Source organism: Muntiacus reevesi, chromosome 12, assembly GCF_963930625.1.
Source record: "Muntiacus reevesi chromosome 12, mMunRee1.1, whole genome shotgun sequence".
NCBI lineage: Eukaryota > Metazoa > Chordata > Mammalia > Artiodactyla > Cervidae > Muntiacus > Muntiacus reevesi.
Window position 1 is genome coordinate 7,014,955 of NC_089260.1, and position 18,927 is coordinate 7,033,881.

Genomic DNA, 18,927 nt, shown 5'->3' on the forward strand with positions numbered 1-18,927 from the left:
AAGACAGAGGAAACTTAAATGCGTATTATTTTGTGAACAAAGGTAGTCTGAAAAGGCACAGCTGAAATGGCCATGGTTGGTGTTTTCAACCATATGACATTCTAGGAAAGGCAAAAACTATAAAGATATTAAAACCATCAGTAGTCTCCAGAGAAGAGGGATGAGTAGGTGCAACAAAGGATTTTCAAGGCAGTGAGACTCTTCCATGTGATACTGTGATGCTACGGGACTTCCCAGTGGCGCAGTGGTAAAGAATCTGCCTGCAATGCAAGAGACGTGGGTTTGCTCCCTGGGCTGGGAAGATCCTCTGAGCAGGGCGCAGCAACCCGCTTCAGAGTTCTTGCCTGCAGAATCCCCCGGACTGAGGAGCCTGGTGCGCTACCGTTTACAGAGAGCAGAGCCGGACATGGCTGGGCGCTGTGACGCTCTATGGTACGCATTTCTCAAAATCTGTAAAACTGTGACACAAACAGTGAGCTCTGGTGCAAACCACTGATTTTAGTCACTAATATAGCAATACTGGCTCAACAATTGTAACAAACACCTAATGAGAGAGAAACTGTGTGTGTGTATATAAGTTGGGGGTGGGGGGGTTGAGAATAACTCTATTATCTGCTCAACTTTTCGTTAAACCTAAAATGGCTCTAAAAATAAAATCTATATTTTTTAACCCGGATATATTTTATTATTTGTAAAAAATTATCTAGAGTTTATTCTGGGTGTTCTGTTAGAAAGTAATACAACTATGACTAAAGATAGTTTGATTTCTTAAAAAATCCTTACATCTTTTATTAATAAAAATAATTATTACCTTACAACTATAAGTAGCTGTGCAATGTTGTTGGAAGCGGGTAGAAAGAGCAAGTACTTTGTTGTTTTCCTTAACGGTATTTTTCCCAACACCTCACATTATAGTGTTCATGTTATATGTGAAATACATAAGGCAGTGCTGATTTTTGGCTTTGGAGATGCCACTTTTCTGATTAAACATCTTCTTGGCTTTAATTCCAAATTATCGTAAGTGGAAATAAATTTTCTTGAACACATTTCTGTATCTTTAAGGTGATCATATAGAGAATTTCCTTTAATATACCCTATTACTTTTAAGACAGAAGGGAGACCAGCCCTGGGTTACTAAATTAGGTTGAATGACCATGGCTTATACTTCTTTTGCATCCTGTTGCTTCCCTTTCAAAACGGGCATCGCATTCATATTGCTGTTCAACTTCTCCATATAACTGTAACACCACGAGGAAAGGTGAAGTCTCCAGGCTTTATTTATTGTTATACCTCCAGAACCTAGCACTGTTCTTTGTCCAAACTGGGACTCAAAAATGTGTTGTTCAATTAATTAGTGAATAAACACGAACATCTCCACCAGGAGTCAACTGCCACTCCAGATTGGAAGATACTCTCATCCCTTGGGCATCCTTCATTGCAGACAAGAACAGAAGATACATTGCATCATTGTCAAAAATAGAAAGTGAAATGGTTGCACTAATACTAAAAGTTAATTAATAATTCAAAGACATATTGTTTACATTGCAATCATTTCTGTACTTTGGTAATTTTTTTGATCATGAATACTTGTTAAAGAATGTTGTGTATTAGAATACTCATTTGAAAATTTCTCAGATTATTAGAATTCGCTAAGGAAGCTGGAAGAGCAAGTTTACAAAAGTGTTTCAAGAAATGTCTGTGTACTGGGCCCCCAGATGGACAACTTACTCTCTTAATTGCAATTTTTGGTTCCTTATGTTACCAGAACATCACTATATGTTACCATGGAGTCAATGTGTATAAGATCTCAACAAAAATGTCAAATAGTTGTAAAAAATGGTAAAAAACAAAACAAAACAATAAATCATCCTTAGTTATTTTACCTGTAAGTGATGTGCTTGTGCTGCCACTTCTGGCCTGTTAACGCGTACCGCTTTCGGCGAATATTAAATTTGGAGCTCCCTCTTGTCTGGTCAGGCACACCGCATCGAGGCTTCTTCATCCAGCTGCAAAAAGCAACATTTTCCAGTTATTACCCAAAAAATCTAAAGATTAATTGCAAAAAGAAGCCCAATGAGAAGTTATGACAGTGATAATAAAACTGGGAAAAGAAATTAATAAAGGACATTTTATTAAAAATATATATTAAAAATTTATTTAAAAAAGGAAATTTTGTGTTTTATAGCATCTGAATCTAAAAAAAAAATGTTTTTTTCCTAAATGATCAAGAATAACTAGTTTATAACTCATATCCTTTACATAATTTTTCTAATTCACTTTGAGTTAAATGTGGAGGAGGTATTCTGAAGCTTCTAACTAGAATCTGTTCTTAACAAGATATAAGACTTTGGGTAACTCTCATTCATAAAATGAGACTTTGTACAATAAATTATAACTAAGCTATACATGTACAATAAATTATAACTAAGCTATACAACTATAGCTTTACATTCAACATTCAATAATTTTAAAAATCTACTACATGGCCTTAAATTCCAGGACTCAAGGAGATATTCAGATGACACCACCCTTTTGGCAGAAAGTGAAGAACTAAGGAGTCTCTTGATGAAAGTGAAAGAGGAGAGTGAAAACATTGGCTTAAAGCTCAACTTTCAGAAAACTAAGATCATGGCATCTGGTCCCATCACTTCATGGCAAATAGATGGGGAAACAACGGAAACAGTGACTGACTTTACATTTTGGGGCTCCAAAATCACTGCAGATGGGGACTGCAACCATGAAATTAAAAGACACTTACTCCTTGGAAGGAAAGCTATGACCAACCTAGACAGCATATTAAAAAGCAGAGACATTGCTTTGCCAACAAAGGTCTGTCTAGTCAAGGCTATGGTTTTTTCCAGTGGTCATGTATGGATGTGAGAGTTGAACTATAAAGAAAGCAAAGCACTGAAGATTTGATGATTTTGAACTGTGGTGTTGGAAAAGCCTCTTGAGAGTCCCTTGGACAGCAAGGAGATCCAACCAGTCAATCCTAAAGGAAATCAGTCCTGAATATTCATTGGAAGGATTGATGTTGAAGCTGAAACTCCAAAAATAAGGCAAAGAACGGAGTCAATGGAAAAGACCCTGATGCTGGGAAAGATTGAAGGCGGGAGGAGAAGTGGATGACAGAGGATGAGATGGTTGGATGGGATCACCAATTCAATAGACATGAATTTGAGCAAGCTCCAGGAGTCGGTGATAGACAGGGAGGCCTGGTGTGCTGGAGTCCATGGACTCACAATGAGTTGGACACGATTGAGCGACTGAACTGAACAAGGAGATATATGCTACTCTTTTCTAGCTTACACATAAGGAAATTATTTTAAAAATCCAAATAACATTTGCCTTTTTTCATTTTTTTCTTTTCTACAACCTGTTTTTTTATTTTTTTTAATTAAAAAAAAATTTTATTTATTAGTTGGAGGCTAATTACTTTCATTTTAAGCATTATTCCAATTTCTAAATAACAGTCATTTTCTCTGAATTCTTCAAAATAACCAAACTTAATGCTTAAGAATTTTTTTCTGAATATGAGGTTTAGTATCACACAAGTAAAATTTAAATATTAACATTAGGAAAATAAAATGTTTGTTTTGACTTACGGATTGGTAATGCTTATATAGATACAGTTGTCTAACTTTTTTTTTGGAAGGCCTCATTTGACCATTGTCATGTTTTCTATGTACTTTCCTCTTGTCTACCGAGAAACATTTTCCTGATTTTGATAAGTTTTTCACTAGTGACTCATAAAATAACTTTACCATCCATTAGGTCATTTAATTTAACAATTACAAACTAAAGCAGAATCTTCATGATGTTACATGGTTCAGAAAGTGGAAATGAGAAAAGAATCAATTTTCATTATATTTCATCAAATACTTAATTTCTATACTCTTTATATAGAAAATAATTGACTACAGAGATGACTGTCTAAAGATGTCCATTCCATGAAAATGAATGAAATAGTTAACATATTACATGGATAAATCAGCTAACCAGCTTTTATAAACATAATAGTGTCATGCAACAATGAAAGCACAATTTTTACTTTTTAAGAAGACATCACTTTCCTGATAAGCATTATACATTTGTCCTCTTCTATTCTGTTGCCAGTAATAATGTAAACACTGGGGTTACCAGGCTTAAAAACGCCATTCTCATTTATAATGCATTGTAGAAGTACTTAAGCAAATCACTCTTTCCCTTTTTTTAAAGTCTCCAAACCAACTGAGATGTCTTGCAAATGCTAATGTCTAGAAGGCTATCCAGCCCTATGAAGCTGAAGTCTCTGGAACTAAGAACTGAGACGTCTTACTTCCCAGGACTCTCTTAATCACTAAATTTGAAGGACATTTCACTAGACTATAAAACAGTCAAGGGCAGGGGATAGACATACTCCCAGTACCTGTACAATTCCTAGCATTTAAAAGATGCTTAATAAACAGGTGAATAGAGACATTTTTAATGAAAACATATTTTCATTATATTCTATAAGATCTAGATATACTCAGCTAACAAATATTAAGCATTAATGATGGACTTATGAAAATTTTAATGGCTTTTATATATGAGTATTTCATTAATCATACTCTCAACCAAAAATTATATTTCTTAGGTAAGTACTTATTCTGACTTATCTCCCTGAAAGTATTGTGAGAACAAATAATATTTAATTATTAAATACTGATAAATATAGTTAATGTGGGATGTGACTACACTTACATTTAACTAAAGAAAAGATTTAAGCAAACACTCCGTGAGGAAAAATCATTTTAAAATGGATAGTAGGATAAAAGTTTACAATTTGTATTTATACTGATATGTTATTGCAATAAGGTATATTTTCAATGAGGATATATTCTCTAGAATTACTTCCACAATACACAAAATTAGAAGATGAAAACAGTCATGTTTTTTTCAACATTCAAACTTATTAATGTAAATATCCATTTTAAGTTCTGCACATGTTGGATCAGTAAAAATTTTCTCAGTGAAGCACTGCATATTCCAAACGACAAGGGTTTTAGGGATGAGTATTAATTTGGTCCCTATGCTCAAAGATTTCTCTGCTAAGTTCCTTATGTATTTCTTTAGCTTTTTCCCATTTTTTCTTATGCTCCAATTATTTATTTACTCATTCCATCCTGATCCATTTTCCTACAATATTTTTAAGCTTTTATAATTTGCTAAGAGATATATGAAAACATCTGGATAAAAAGACAAGCTCTTGAAGAGGTCCCAGTCTAATACAGCATGATAGAAAAAAAAAAAATTACAGTATAATTGGTTAAGTATTCTCACATCTCCATATAGCCATCTTGTCATCATTTCTAACTTTACATGTTATTTAAAAATTATGATTTTCCATCCCCGAATTTGCAACAATTCCTCTGACTACTTATCTCAGCCACAAGTCTTTATAAATGTCTAAGTCACATATCCAGGTAACATCTTCCACAGATCTCTTCTCGCCTCCAATCAGTCATCATGTAGTCTCTTCTGCCTCCAAAACTTCTCTGTATCTGGCTCTTACCAGCGCCTCGTCACTCCTAAAGATAAATCTTTTCAAAGCACTGATGTGTTTCCTACATGTTCTGAGTACAAAATGCTTTTACAGACAGAATCTTACTCAGGCATACTCAGCAAGGGTAAGCCTTGTTCCCTTAATTCCCAAGATCCACACAAGTTCCTACAGAGCTGTATCACTGATCCTGCTCTTGACGCCAGCTGTCTTGCTCTTCACACGTTCGCTGAACCCAGGGTAGGCAAGGCACGAGCGAAGAGGATGGAAGGAGACGTGAGGAGCCATAGGAGCTGCAGACACGCTTTTTCTCTCCTGGCTGACACAGCGGCCACAACGCAGCCTCTACTGGTTGCTGCCGCAGCTGTAGCAGCAGTCACAACACAACCATAATGGGGCCATAACCCGGCCGTGACAGAAGCTCGTGAAAACAGCCATGACGCCACCCCAGCGTAGTCCCAGGGCTAGCAGCCAGGGCTCTCCTGGGGAGGCTCTCCCGGGCCTATCGCACAAAGCAGCTCATGCGCAAATGAGTACATCGTGAGCAAGCCAGTACCTCGTGACCCAGTGAGTACCTCGTGAGGAAGCGAGTACCTCGTGATGAAGTGCCATGTGACCAAGCAGGTACCACGCGACCAAGTGAGTACCTCATGACCAAGTGAGTACCTCGTGACCAAGTGAGTACCTCGTGATGAAGTACCACATGACCAAGTGAAGTATCACGTGACCAGGCGAGTACCCTCGTGACCAAGTGAGTACCTCCTGACCAAGAGAGTACCTCGTGACCCAGTGAGTACCTCGTGATGAAGTACCACGTGACCAAGTGAAGTATCACGTAACCAGGCGAGTACCCTCGTGACCAAGTGAGTACCTCCTGACCAAGAGAGTACCTCATGACCAAGTGAGTACCTCCTGACCAAGTGAGTACCTCGTGATGAAGTACCACATGACCAAGTGAAGTACCACGTGACCAGGCGAGTACCCTCCTGACCAAATGAGTACCTCGTGATGAAGTACCACATGACCAAGCGACTACCACGTGACCAAGCAAGTCCCTCATGACCAAGTGAGTACGTCCTGACCAAGTGAGTACCTCGTGATGAAGTACCACGTGACCAAGTGAAGTACCACGTGACCAGGCGAGTACCCTCCTGACCAAATGAGTACCTCGTGATGAAGTACCACATGACCAAGCGACTACCACGTGACCAAGCAAGTCCCTCATGACCAAGTGAGTACGTCCTGACCAAGTGAGTACCTCGTGATGAAGTACCACGTGACCAAGTGAAGTACCACGTGACCAGGCGAGTACCCTCCTGACCAAATGAGTACCTCGGGACGAAGTGAGTACCTCGTGACCAAGCAAGTACCTCGTGATGCGCATGCCCAGTGCTATAAGTGATCTCAGCTATTACATAAACATTATTTACAAAACGTGGGGCCAGAGTGAAAGGCTGTGGGGCAAGACCGCCAGACTATGTCATCTTGGCTAATTTGCTCTTTCCCTACAAGAACCAAATCTCTTTCTGCCTTTGTATACAGTGACTTCTGTCTGGAATGCTTTTTCCGCCTTGTTGACACTGGCAATCCTGATCTTCCTTCATTATTTAACTTCCACAGGTACAGGTTACCATCTCAACACAGCATGTATTACAGTGTATAATCAAGGTGTACATGCTGGCTCTGTCTTTCCCCAGCCTGTGCATCTAGCCAGAGAGCACTGTATGGAGCCCGGACCCAGTGACCTTTCCAATGAGGAACATGAAGGAAATGAATGAGGAACATGAGGAACGTGAAGCAAATGAATGGTCTTCGTGTAATTTTTTTTTCACATAATGACCCACCCCCTACTAGCCTATGTTTCTTAAGGACTTTGTAGCTCATAGTTCTGTGCTTTCAACAAATGCTTCTATAGATGGATATTATGTGGAAACTTTTATATATGATTAAATCATAAACTAGGTGACTTAAGTGTAAGAATAAATACAAGAACAGGCATAATCTAATATTAACTAATAATTTAACTCAAAGAATACTTAATGGGTATTGATCAAAATAATTCTATGTTAACCTCACCAATATATGTATCTAAATATTCTGGCACAGAAGTATTAGCAGGTATTAACTATCAAGATATGTCAAGTCTCCAAAATATGATCAGAGCACATGGTGACGCTAAATGTGACATGCAGTGTGTGAGCGAAATCTGTCCTCAGGATTTTTATGTGATTCCGTTTATTCATTAATTATATATGCATTTGTTTCTCTTACAGTTTTTAAGTTCTCCATGACATAAAGAGTGGTCAGTGTTTATTAGAACTTATCAATGAATTTAAATGCTGTCTAACACTAAAGGCAAAATTAGCATATAAATGTTGCTCTTCAGGTAAAGTCTGGTGATCCACTTCTAGTTATCACACACCAAAATGTTAGTTGTATTCACATATCAATTTGCTAAGTCCCATATTTACCTATACAGAAGAATGCAAAACTGCATGCAAAAAGTAAAATTGGTGGATTGTCTCACCTAAGGTAACAGCTTCATCATATGAAAAGAAAAGGTGTTGAAGTGCATTTGTGTGTGTGTGTGTGTGTATTATTTTCAAGTAGCACTTGTTTGTGAAAGTATCGTTACTAAGGCACTTCTCTTTTAACTTGACATTCCAAAACAAACAAAGGCATGGGGAATGAGCACTGGGCTGAGGGTGGTAGCCTGCAAGAGAGACATTTTGTAAAATCAAGGTATAAATGATGGCATCACCCAATTTTCATAAATATAATACTGTTATTAAGTATTGATTTAACTGTTTAGAACCCAGAACACTTGTAAACTAGTTTGGCAGATCATTAATATCTTCATTTAAATTAATTCAACTTAAAAATTAAAACAATTAAAATCGATTTTCTTGTGAAGAGTTACATTATATGAGTTGAAAGCAGTAATTCTAGAGCCAAACTACCAAGGTCTCCCTTCCAGCTCCACTGATTCACAAGCACTGTGCTATTATTAGTCAACCTACAGTTTCTTTCTATCCTTTAGTTTCCTCTTCTTTGAAAGGAAACAATTGTACTATTACTGAGTTAATGTGAGAATTAAACTATTTAAATCATATGAAATACTTAGAACAGTTCCTGGCACATAGTAATGTTATGATTATTAACTAATAATTATAATACTTAATACTATTTTACAAATATCAGGAAGTGGTTGTACTTCTTCTACTACAGGAAGTAGTAGAGGCAGCAGTATGCAGATATCTATGTTTCTACATTTTTCAATTCACTTTGACTTGCATGTTGACCTAAGTGATAGTTGCTCAGTCATGTCTGACTCTTTGCAACCCATGGAATTTTCCAGGCCAGAATACTGGAGTGGGGTAGCCTTTCCCTTCTCCAGGGGGTCTTCCCAATTCAGGGATCAAACCCAGGTCTCCTGCATTACAGGTGGATTCTTCACCAGTTGAGCCACAAGGGAAGCCCTAAAACACTCTGTTATTCAAGACAGGGATAATCCTAGTATTTTGATAACAAACATAACAACAGATACATTATCCTCTGTTTTATATAAATATATAACCACAAGCTTCTAAACAAATTAGCGGTAATGCTAAAAAAAACAATGAGTTTGGCATTTATGTCAACATATGGGCTACCCATTGTATGATTCCAAGAGGTTCCTTCAAGTTGTAGTCCATGCCCCTGATCCCCTAGTGGAGCTGCAGAAAGGCACCTCCTCAATAGAATAAAATGTGAATGCTGCCCTTTAGGGTTGAGGTTGTGCCACGCAGTGGCTTTGTGCACATATAGCTAAATTTGTCAAGAGAAAAAAATGTCAAAAATATATATTTTGTCCATTATGCATTAGTAATCTGAAAAATACTCATCAGCATAATATATTAAACAGGTTTCTATCCTCCAAACTTTTCCAAGTTCTAGTGAAAGAATAATATCTACTATCAAAGTTGACCAAGAAATCTTTCTAGAAATTTTAAAAATTTGCTTATTTTTATTGCCTTAAAAATTCTTAGGCTTTGCTTGTATTCATAGAGCCAAGTTCAGCAATCACAAAGGAGATTTTTCAAAAGTAAATTAACTTAGGGCTCAAAATGTAGATAGACTGACAGCTCACTCTAGTCCAGAATCTCTTTTTTTCTATCAACTCATTAGCTGCCTGCATGGACACACATGTTATTCAAAAGATGAAACTGCAAAGTTAAACTACTTAAAAACGCACACACAGAGAATAAATGTACTAAGACCCCATGATCTGCAATGTGAACAAAAGCTCTGTTAATAGTGTCAGCTCTTATTTAAGCTTTCACACCTCACCTTTAACTGGGCTCTAATGACCCTTCATTTAGCTATCAACCAACCCTCTATAGTTACCAAAATGTGCATTGACTCAAGCTATAACGTTATAACTTTGAGCACCATTGCTATATTCAAAAATAATAAAGAAAAAACTGTAAATACTGATAGATCTATCTTTTACATCCAAATTAAAAATGAAGAGTCAACTTGATAATTTAGAAAAAAAAATAAAAATCATGAAACATGAACAAGTAAACCAAAAAACTTATGTTTCTTGATATATCTAAATAAATATTTGAATTCCAAAATCAAGAGTTCAAATATCACAACAGTTTCATGACATTTCACCCCAAAACAATCAATTTCACCTTTTTCTCAAGTGCACACGGAACCTTCTCCAGAATAGATCACATCCTGGGCCACAAATCTGGTCTTGGAAAATTCAAAAAGATTGAAATAATTCCAGTCATCTTTTCTGACCACAGTGCAGTAAGATTAGATCTCAACTACAGGAAAAAAATTGTTAAAAATTCAAACATATGGAGGCTAAATAACACGCTTCTGCATAACCAACAAGTCATAGAAGAAATCAAAAAAGAAATCAAAATATGCATAGAAAAGAATGAAAATGAAAACACAACAACCCAAAACCTATGGGACACTGTAAAAGCAGTGCTAAGGGGAAGGTTCATAGCATTATAGGCTTACCTCAAGAAACAAGAAAAAAGTCAAATAAATAACCTAACTCTACACCTAAAGCAACTAGAGAAAGAAGAAATGAAGAACCCCAGGGTTAGTAGAAGGAAAGAAATCTTAAAAATTAGGGCAGAAATAAATGCCAAAGAAACTAAAGAGACCATAGCAAGAATCAACAAAGCTAAAAGCTGGTTTTTTGAAAAAATAAACAAAATTGACAAACCATTAGCAAGACTCATTAAGAAACAAAGAGAGAAGAACCAAATTAACAAAATTAGAAATGAAAATGGAGAGATCACAACAGACAACACTGAAATACAAAGGATCATAAGAGACTACTACCAGCAGCTCTATGCCAATAAAATGGACAACTTGGATGAAATGTACCAATTCTTAGAAAAGTATAACTTTCCAAAACTGAACCAGGAAGAAATAGAAGATCTTAACAGAGCCATCACAAGCAAGGAAATTGAAACTGTAATCAGAAATCTTCCAGCAAACAAAAGCGCAGGACCTGATGGCTTCACAGCTGAATTCTACCAAAAATTTAGAGAAGAGCTAACACCTATCTTACTTAAACTCTTCCAGAAAATTGCAGAAGAAGGTAAACTTCCAAACTCATTCTATGAGGCCACCATCACCCTAATTCCAAAACCAGTTTCATGATAATTCTCTGAATAAAGCTATTTATTTCATCTTTAATTTTCAGTTAAGACAAGTTTCTGGGCATGGTTTAAACAAATTAAACAGAATTACTGAGATTATTATATCTATACAAGTGTATAGATATATATGTTTCTGTAAATATATATATGTATGTGTATTCACACACACACACACACACACACACACACTGTATATATGGAGAGAGAAACAAAATGAAAGATCACCTTACAAATCCCATCTCAAGTATTCTTCAGGGGATAACATCATACAGATGAAAAGTTAAATTAAAATTTAAAAATACTATTAATATTATTAAACCATTTTAGACTCTTATCACCTTATTATATTTTTATGCGCCTGCAAAATACTTCATTTTATGCATAAAACAGAGTATTTCACTTATGGAATTTAACTAAGCTTGCTTACTAAAATTAGTTAAGCAACCAATAATTCAGAAAAAAACATTGAAATATATGATAGTGAGCTCACTTTGGGATGGAGGTGATGTAAGTATTTATTACTATGTCTCCAATACTAATGTTAATTAATTCAAAAGCTATATATTGAAAACATACCACTTAAAGTAATAAACAAATTTGGTGTTTGAAAATGGTTAACTTCTTTAACATTAATATAGGGATGATCATAATTGGCATCATCACTTTTAATTATCTAATAATTACAGATTGAATCCATCAAATGTCTGTCAAAACAATTGACTGAAACAAGAGTCTAAAATTAGATAAAAATTTATGGAATCTGAAAATGAATCCCAAGACATTATTTTAATACTGATGAACAACTTTAGGTCTCCAACTATACTACATGTTTTATCTAATAAAACTTAGATAAAAAAAATTCATAGCTTATAATAATTTGACTATGTAAAATAATAGAATGCAATTTCAGCATGGATTGTTACCACACATACATTTGATACTACAGAAGCTCAGAGAATTGCTTAAATTGTGTAATTACAAAAGTGGTACATAATCTGAGCTGAGCAACAAATACCTCAAGACTGGGGGCTTCCCTGATAGCTCAGCTGGCAAAGAATCCTCCCGCAATGCGAGAGGCCTGGGTTCAATCCCTGGGTCGGGAAAATCCCCTGGAGGCGGGCATGGCAACCCACTCTAGGGTCCTTGCCTGGAGAATCCCAGGGACAGAGGAGCCTGGCGGGCTGCAGTCCACGGGGTCGGAGTCAGACGTGTGCTGACTAAGGACAGCACAGGGGGTTTATCAGAGGAAAAAACAGACGAGAGGCAAACGAAGCCACAGGGTTTCCAGCAGGAGCGACAATGAGAACGACACAGAGGACAGAGCAGGCGTCACAGTCTAGGAAGGGAAGATGATGGGCATCTAACAGGGCTTTAATGGGTTCACCTAGAAACAACCACCAGGCGTAACACTCCATTTAAAGGCAACGGTGCTTTTTCAATTCCAAAATAACTGAGTTAGAATAACATTCCTTTAAAGAAAAAAACACCAAAAACAAACAAACAAAAGCAGAAAAACCAGTTGGTTTTAAATTTAAGGCTGCTTATTTAGTTGATCTTTCATTATAATGCTGTAACTCACAGAAATTTTACTTGAACGCCTGCATGCTGACACAATTATTTCTCTTGCTCTGGAATCTGATCCACTGTATGCCAGAAAAAGACCCATGTCTTCCTCTACACCTCTGTATTTTTTACATCATCCTGACAAAGAAGAGTTACAAACTGTTCAGACCCCTTTCCACATGAAGGGTTCAAATAAATCCTGCACACATTCCTCTTCCATTATCTCCTGACAAAGACCTTTTTTTAGCTACTTTAGAAAATCAAACCTATCCACCTGGAGTCTTTTCAGTGATCAGCAGGGGTTCTCAAATGTGGGGGAGACACAAATGACACCTTTTATGGGACCCAGTTTTCTCATTTTAGTATCTGGTAATAGGATAACTAAAATAATTTGTTTTCCAGGTCACAATTTATTGTTTTTAAAACTGAGCCATGATTTTCATAAAAAAGTTATCAGCTTTGCATTAGGGAACAAGAAATCTTGTCCACAACACTTTTTAAATTGTTGGGATGAAAGAGTTCTGTATCATACACAGCAACAAAACACAGGACTTGCTGGAGATTTTGCTTAATAATCTAACAATATATTTATTTTGGATAAGAGGTATGTTATGACTAAAATGAAAATTTGATAGTATACTATTAAGAGAGAATTACAATGATAATAGGGCAGCAGTACCAAAATTCTATTTTGGTAGAAATAGAAATTCTATTTCAAAATTCTATTCCCAATATTGATAACAGGTTTCTTATTTTCAAATAATGCATTATATTAATGCTTCATTCTGTTTTCACAGATGCAAATCAAAGTTATTATTTAAGTATCTGTTTCCAAATGTTAGGGGAGGTAATGTATTTATTTTTATCAAACTGCTTGCAAACTGTTTAATCATTTGTTATTTGTTTTCTTATTGATGAAACAGAAATAGTATAACTAACATCATACTTATACCATAAGTATAAGTATTAGAGGCAAAATACAATTTTAAAATCATATATTAAATTAACTTAATATGTAAGAATTAATTATATATATCTGAGCCCAGATATTTTATGTATTTAAGAAAAACATATCATTTCTCAAAGGTACACAGCATGGTATAGTGGGAAGTTCCCCAAGTAAATATCAAAAATTCTGGACTCTGAAACTAATGTGGACTTCACTTAGAATTTGACTTTCAGTTTTAAAAAAGTAGAGAGAGAAATGTATTCTTATCTTCCCTATTGTGTAGGGTTGATATGTATTGATCATTATAAATGCTGAAGTATTTTGAGTATCAAGGACTCAATGGACACAAATAACTCTTCCCTGCAAGGAAAGAATGAATCATCTTCTCCTTTGCTATCTAGAAACAGTGTTACAGAACTTACAGTGTACTTGTGGCAAAATAATTTGTGACTATGTCTAGCTATATAGTTGATTTGAAGTTCCCTTTTATTTCTAATAGAAAAACTAAATTTTTATTGACTTTAACATCAATGAAAAATATGTTCAGACATAACTGTCAATAAACTACAGCATCATATTGTTATTGACAGTTATTAATAACAACAAGGCAAACATTTTGGTGAATACAGAATATCATGAAAAAAATCACAGAATGCAAAATAACACTTTATTCCTTTTGTTTATCAGTGTGTCCACAATTACTATATTATTTTACTCTCAATTTTTTTTCTCAATTTTTAAATAATGATTTTTATACCTTGCCCATATGCACATAATTCATTTCTTCCCCCACTGAAAAAAAAACAACCAAGTAAGCACAAACTTGTCTACCAGTTTTTTTTAACCTAAGTTGTTTTTCAAATGTTAATCCTTTGGTTAACTTCTGTCTCATTGTCTCTGCTTTTCCTCATTTTATCCTCTGAAAAAAATGGAATCTTTGGAAAATCTTTATACTCATTATTAGAAGTCTTTCATGTTTTCTTTTCCTCTCCCATTGAAAAGGACCTTGATAACTAAGGCACATTCTTCTTTGTGTTATAACACTGATCATAATGTTTTGCTACAAGATGTACTGTACTACTCAAGCAATTTTCTATATTTCTTTAATTTGTATCTTTCACTCAGAACATAACATGGAGCAGAGATAATAAAGATTCAGTAAGGAATCAAGTATAAAATCAGTTGTGTTTGCTATATAATAAAAGCTGTATCTGTTTTGCTCTGATTTCTTTTAAGACAGCCAGATACAATATTTTATACTTCTGTGTTTTTATCACAACTGCTCCTCGGTTGAAACAGTTATAAATACAGAACAGTATGTCCTTTATAAGTATTGGTTTTTAGCATAGAAATATCCTTAAGATATGATCTGCTGAACTGTCATTAAAATGAGTCACCAGTCTATATGAAACCAGACTTACCAAGATGATTACTTGTCTTATTTTCATGCTTCTTCATTTAACTTTTCCTCTGCCAAAACTAACATCTTATTTATTTTGGGGATGTTTTTACTGAGATAGAGGTATCAATTATTTCTCCAAAATCATCGTTTTATAAAATCCAAGAATATCTGTATTGAGTCTGTTGACTGATATGACTGGGCAAGTTAGAATTTATAAGTTCATCAGCAGTATAATCCTTATTCAAGATTTGTTCATTCTCTTTACGTTCAGGTGTTTATTGGTTTCAGAAACCAGAATATCTACTACATTATTCTTGACGTCGTCTTGTTCAGGAATTATCCAACTGTGAATCTCCATAGAAATTACTTGTGGCAAATGTTGACTTGTTATCTTCCAGAAGCTTTTCCTTCCACCACTGCCACTGATGCCCCTTGCATATCTCATGATGACTGTCATAGTCCATACTGAGTTGTGTGATTGACCCCCTCCCACCCAAAAAAAAAAAAAAATCACAGTGGCATTTTGACCTGGTGTATCTTTTCAAATTGGACTCTGAATGACTTGCTAAAACCCATGTGGATTACTAGATCTACTGTGAAATATCTGTGTTGTTGGCCCTTTCACACTGTATTTTCTTAACAAGTTGTGGGAACGGCCTTTAAGGGTAGATTTTAAGAGACAGTAATTGCTGCCATTAAGTTCCTTTGAAGAAGAGACTAGGTTTTTTGAGTCTCCACATGCCTCTTTCACAGATAAAATGCCCAGGAAAGAGTAACTGATTAAATCAATAAATGAACAAATGATTGCTAAAACAATAAATAAATCAGCAAATATTATTAAAGAGTAGAAATAAGCCCTTTGTTACTAAAGATTGAAAGCACAAACTTCAGTGAAAACTCTTCCCTTGATTTCACTAGTGTGAGAACTGTCACTAAGAGAAAGCTGGTAAACTATTGGCGGGCTCTCTGACTCCCTCCCCATCGAAAACAGAGCTCTCATTTGCTGTTTCTCGTTTTCCTTAGTTTCAATATCTCCACCTTGGCCAGTTTCAGGCTGCTGTGATGACGTCATTTAGGGAAAGCTGTGCACACCCCGCTTCCTCCGGCGGCAGCGCCAGCGCCGGCGCATCACCCATCACCATTCTTTTTTTTATTTTATTTTATTTTATTTTTTATTTTATTTTTTTATTTTTTTATTTTTTTATTTTTCAGTGGGTTTTGTCATACATTGATGTGAATCAGCCACAGAGTTACACGAATTCCCCATCCCGGTCCCCCATCCCACCTCCCTCTCCACCGACCCCCCTGGATCCTCCCAGCCCAACAGGCCCGAGCACCTGACTCATCCCATCACCATTCTTGTAGTGGCTTCCGCTGTACATCTGTTTGGACTCCCACTGTTGGTATTTTCTTTCCTATTTGGAAAATGTATTGCTAAACTCCAGGTAAGTAAGCTTAATTTTGTGTTTGCTTGTTTGTTTTTTTAATGAAATCTCAAGGGAGTCCGGAGTTAAAGTAGAGCTTAATAGGTTCTTTGGATCAACTGAGTTGCAAAGAAATGCACAGGAGACAACCCATTCCACTGGTGGCTGGTGACGTTCACTCTTCAGACTACTTCGTTCGGCTCAAGAACTGAGACAGAGAGAAGGCAGGCGCCCCTTACTTACTCAATTGTGTTTCGGTCCACCTTCCCCGTCATGTTGATGCCGTAGAACTGCTGCATGGCGGCTAAGGCGGACTGCATGGACTCCGCGGAGCGCAGCACCGACATCCTGGGGTCACTCGGGGGCAGGTAGCCGTACTTCTGCAACCAAACCTGCAGCAACAAGCACAGCAACCTTCGGTCAGGTCACCAATCTACAGCATTGCATGGCAATCTGTTTATGTGACTTTAAACTTCATTTCCTCTTTAAGGGCATATCTTACTTAACTGCTGTGTCTTTATTAGCTTCAGGCTCTTTTTCATAATTTCAGGGCTTGTTACACATCTAACAGATCCACAAACTCTAGTTGTAAAGAAAAAGATTAATCATTTGTCACAAGCTTAGACAGTATAAGGTACTACAGTAGATACTATAAAATCACACATAATATCATTTCTGCCCTCGAGGAACTCAAGTTCCCCAAATGAAGATTTTTTTTCAACAGTATGACCCCACTGAGACGTCTATGCAGGAAGGGGAAGTTAAGCTACATGTGCCACATCTAAAGTGTCAGTTTCCTGACCACTCAGAGCACTGACCACAGCTCCCATAAGCATCATCACATGTGACCAATTATTCTATGATGACATTCAGGGTATGAATTCTATGCAACTGGTCTAGCCAAATGTAACTAGATATCTTCAAGAACAGAGGACTGTTTCTCATGTAAGGGATATCCTTTCACTTATTTACCGTGGTTCACCTCAAACCAAATCAACCAAGTGACCAAGCTTTTCATATACAGATGGAATCAGACTATTTTGTTAAGAATATCTGGCTCTCTCCTTAAGGATTTCCTTATTCCAACTCTGCTCAGTTCTAGGGAAGAGAGATTTAGGGGGATAGTGAGAGGAAGATGTCGGTGTTGAGCCTGGTCATGATTACAGCCAAAAATCAGAGTCATTTCAGGTTAGATTTGTTTTAAATAACCAAAACGGGTTATTTGAGGGAGTTGGGGAGAATCTCTACCACGGAGCAGATGGTTTCCAGTCTTACAATTCCATGCGCTCATTTTAAACGCACAGTTATACGCCCAGCCCATATCTTACCCCACGGTCTCTTATTTCAATCTTCCATAGAGCTCTAAGGTTTCCTAAAGCGCAGTGAACTACCTGTCAAATGCAGAAAGGCCAAGTGATTCTGACTTTGAAACAGAATAAAAGTTTCTCTATTGAATGGAAGATATTCACCAGTATGTGTTTCCCCTCATACCTGAGCCTACTCATCATACAAATAATAATCCTATGAAATTGCAGCTCTCCCCCAATACCTGAGACAATTTCATTATGACCTTACGGAATTTATGACCTTAAAACACAAAACCTCTATTTTCTCACTGAATATAAACAGTAATTATAGAAGTTAAATTTCACCAAAAGAACTCGATATTAAATACATCAGTTTTAACATGTAAAATATAAGGTAGAATCTTTTGTGGTATGTCCAAGAAATCAATCCCCCCAAAATAGAGCACAACCCCTTGAAAATAAGATAAAACATTTATTCTAAAACTATTTAAGAAATAACCAAATGCATCACTGTCAGGAAGGTTCATTGTTGAAACTCCATCTAGTTGATTCATCTACCACATAGTGAAAACATGTGAAGACACTCTTCTCATCTAAACTATAGTGAATAGGCTGCCAGGGAAGACACATATTTAGTATCCTAGTCAACTGGAATAGTGCAGTATGAAACAGACCTTTTTCCCCCTGAATGAAGGAGAAAGATTTAACTGGCAAGATATTATTTGCTAGGAAATTCAATATGACTGCCATTCAATTTCACCCAAATTAGAAGATTCCATTGTGCTTTTTTAACAGTACACATGCACAAATGTTCTGAAATTGAACTCTTTATTTCCCCAAAACATTTTGTTTGCATCCATTCCTTATTCGCTATAGAGCTGACGTTGCTAGGTTACACATGGGTGCTAAGCTACTGGCAATCATGTTTATGAGAATTGCAAGAAGAAAATTGTTAATAAGCCCTATGATTTATATATAAATAGAGAAACTATAAAATGTATAAATTTAAGTGCACAGTGAAAAACAGCATGTTCTAAAATATACATATTTGATTTATGACTTAGCCTTTCAAACAAATGAGTTAGA

At 36.2% G+C, this 18,927-nt stretch overlaps 1 protein-coding gene across 2 annotated transcripts in view; it reads right to left on the reverse strand.

The window, feature by feature from the left end:
• MMP16 (matrix metallopeptidase 16) overlaps positions 1-18,927 on the reverse strand; it is a 379,158-nt gene that overhangs the window by 175,450 nt on the left and 184,781 nt on the right. For both annotated transcript variants that reach the window (XM_065902939.1, XM_065902940.1), the window contains exons 2-3: positions 16,778-16,926; positions 1,884-2,006 (exon numbers count right to left, since the gene is read on the reverse strand). In XM_065902939.1, the coding sequence (XP_065759011.1) occupies positions 1,884-2,006; positions 16,778-16,926 (272 nt within the window). The remainder of the gene's footprint in view (positions 1-1,883; positions 2,007-16,777; positions 16,927-18,927) is intronic.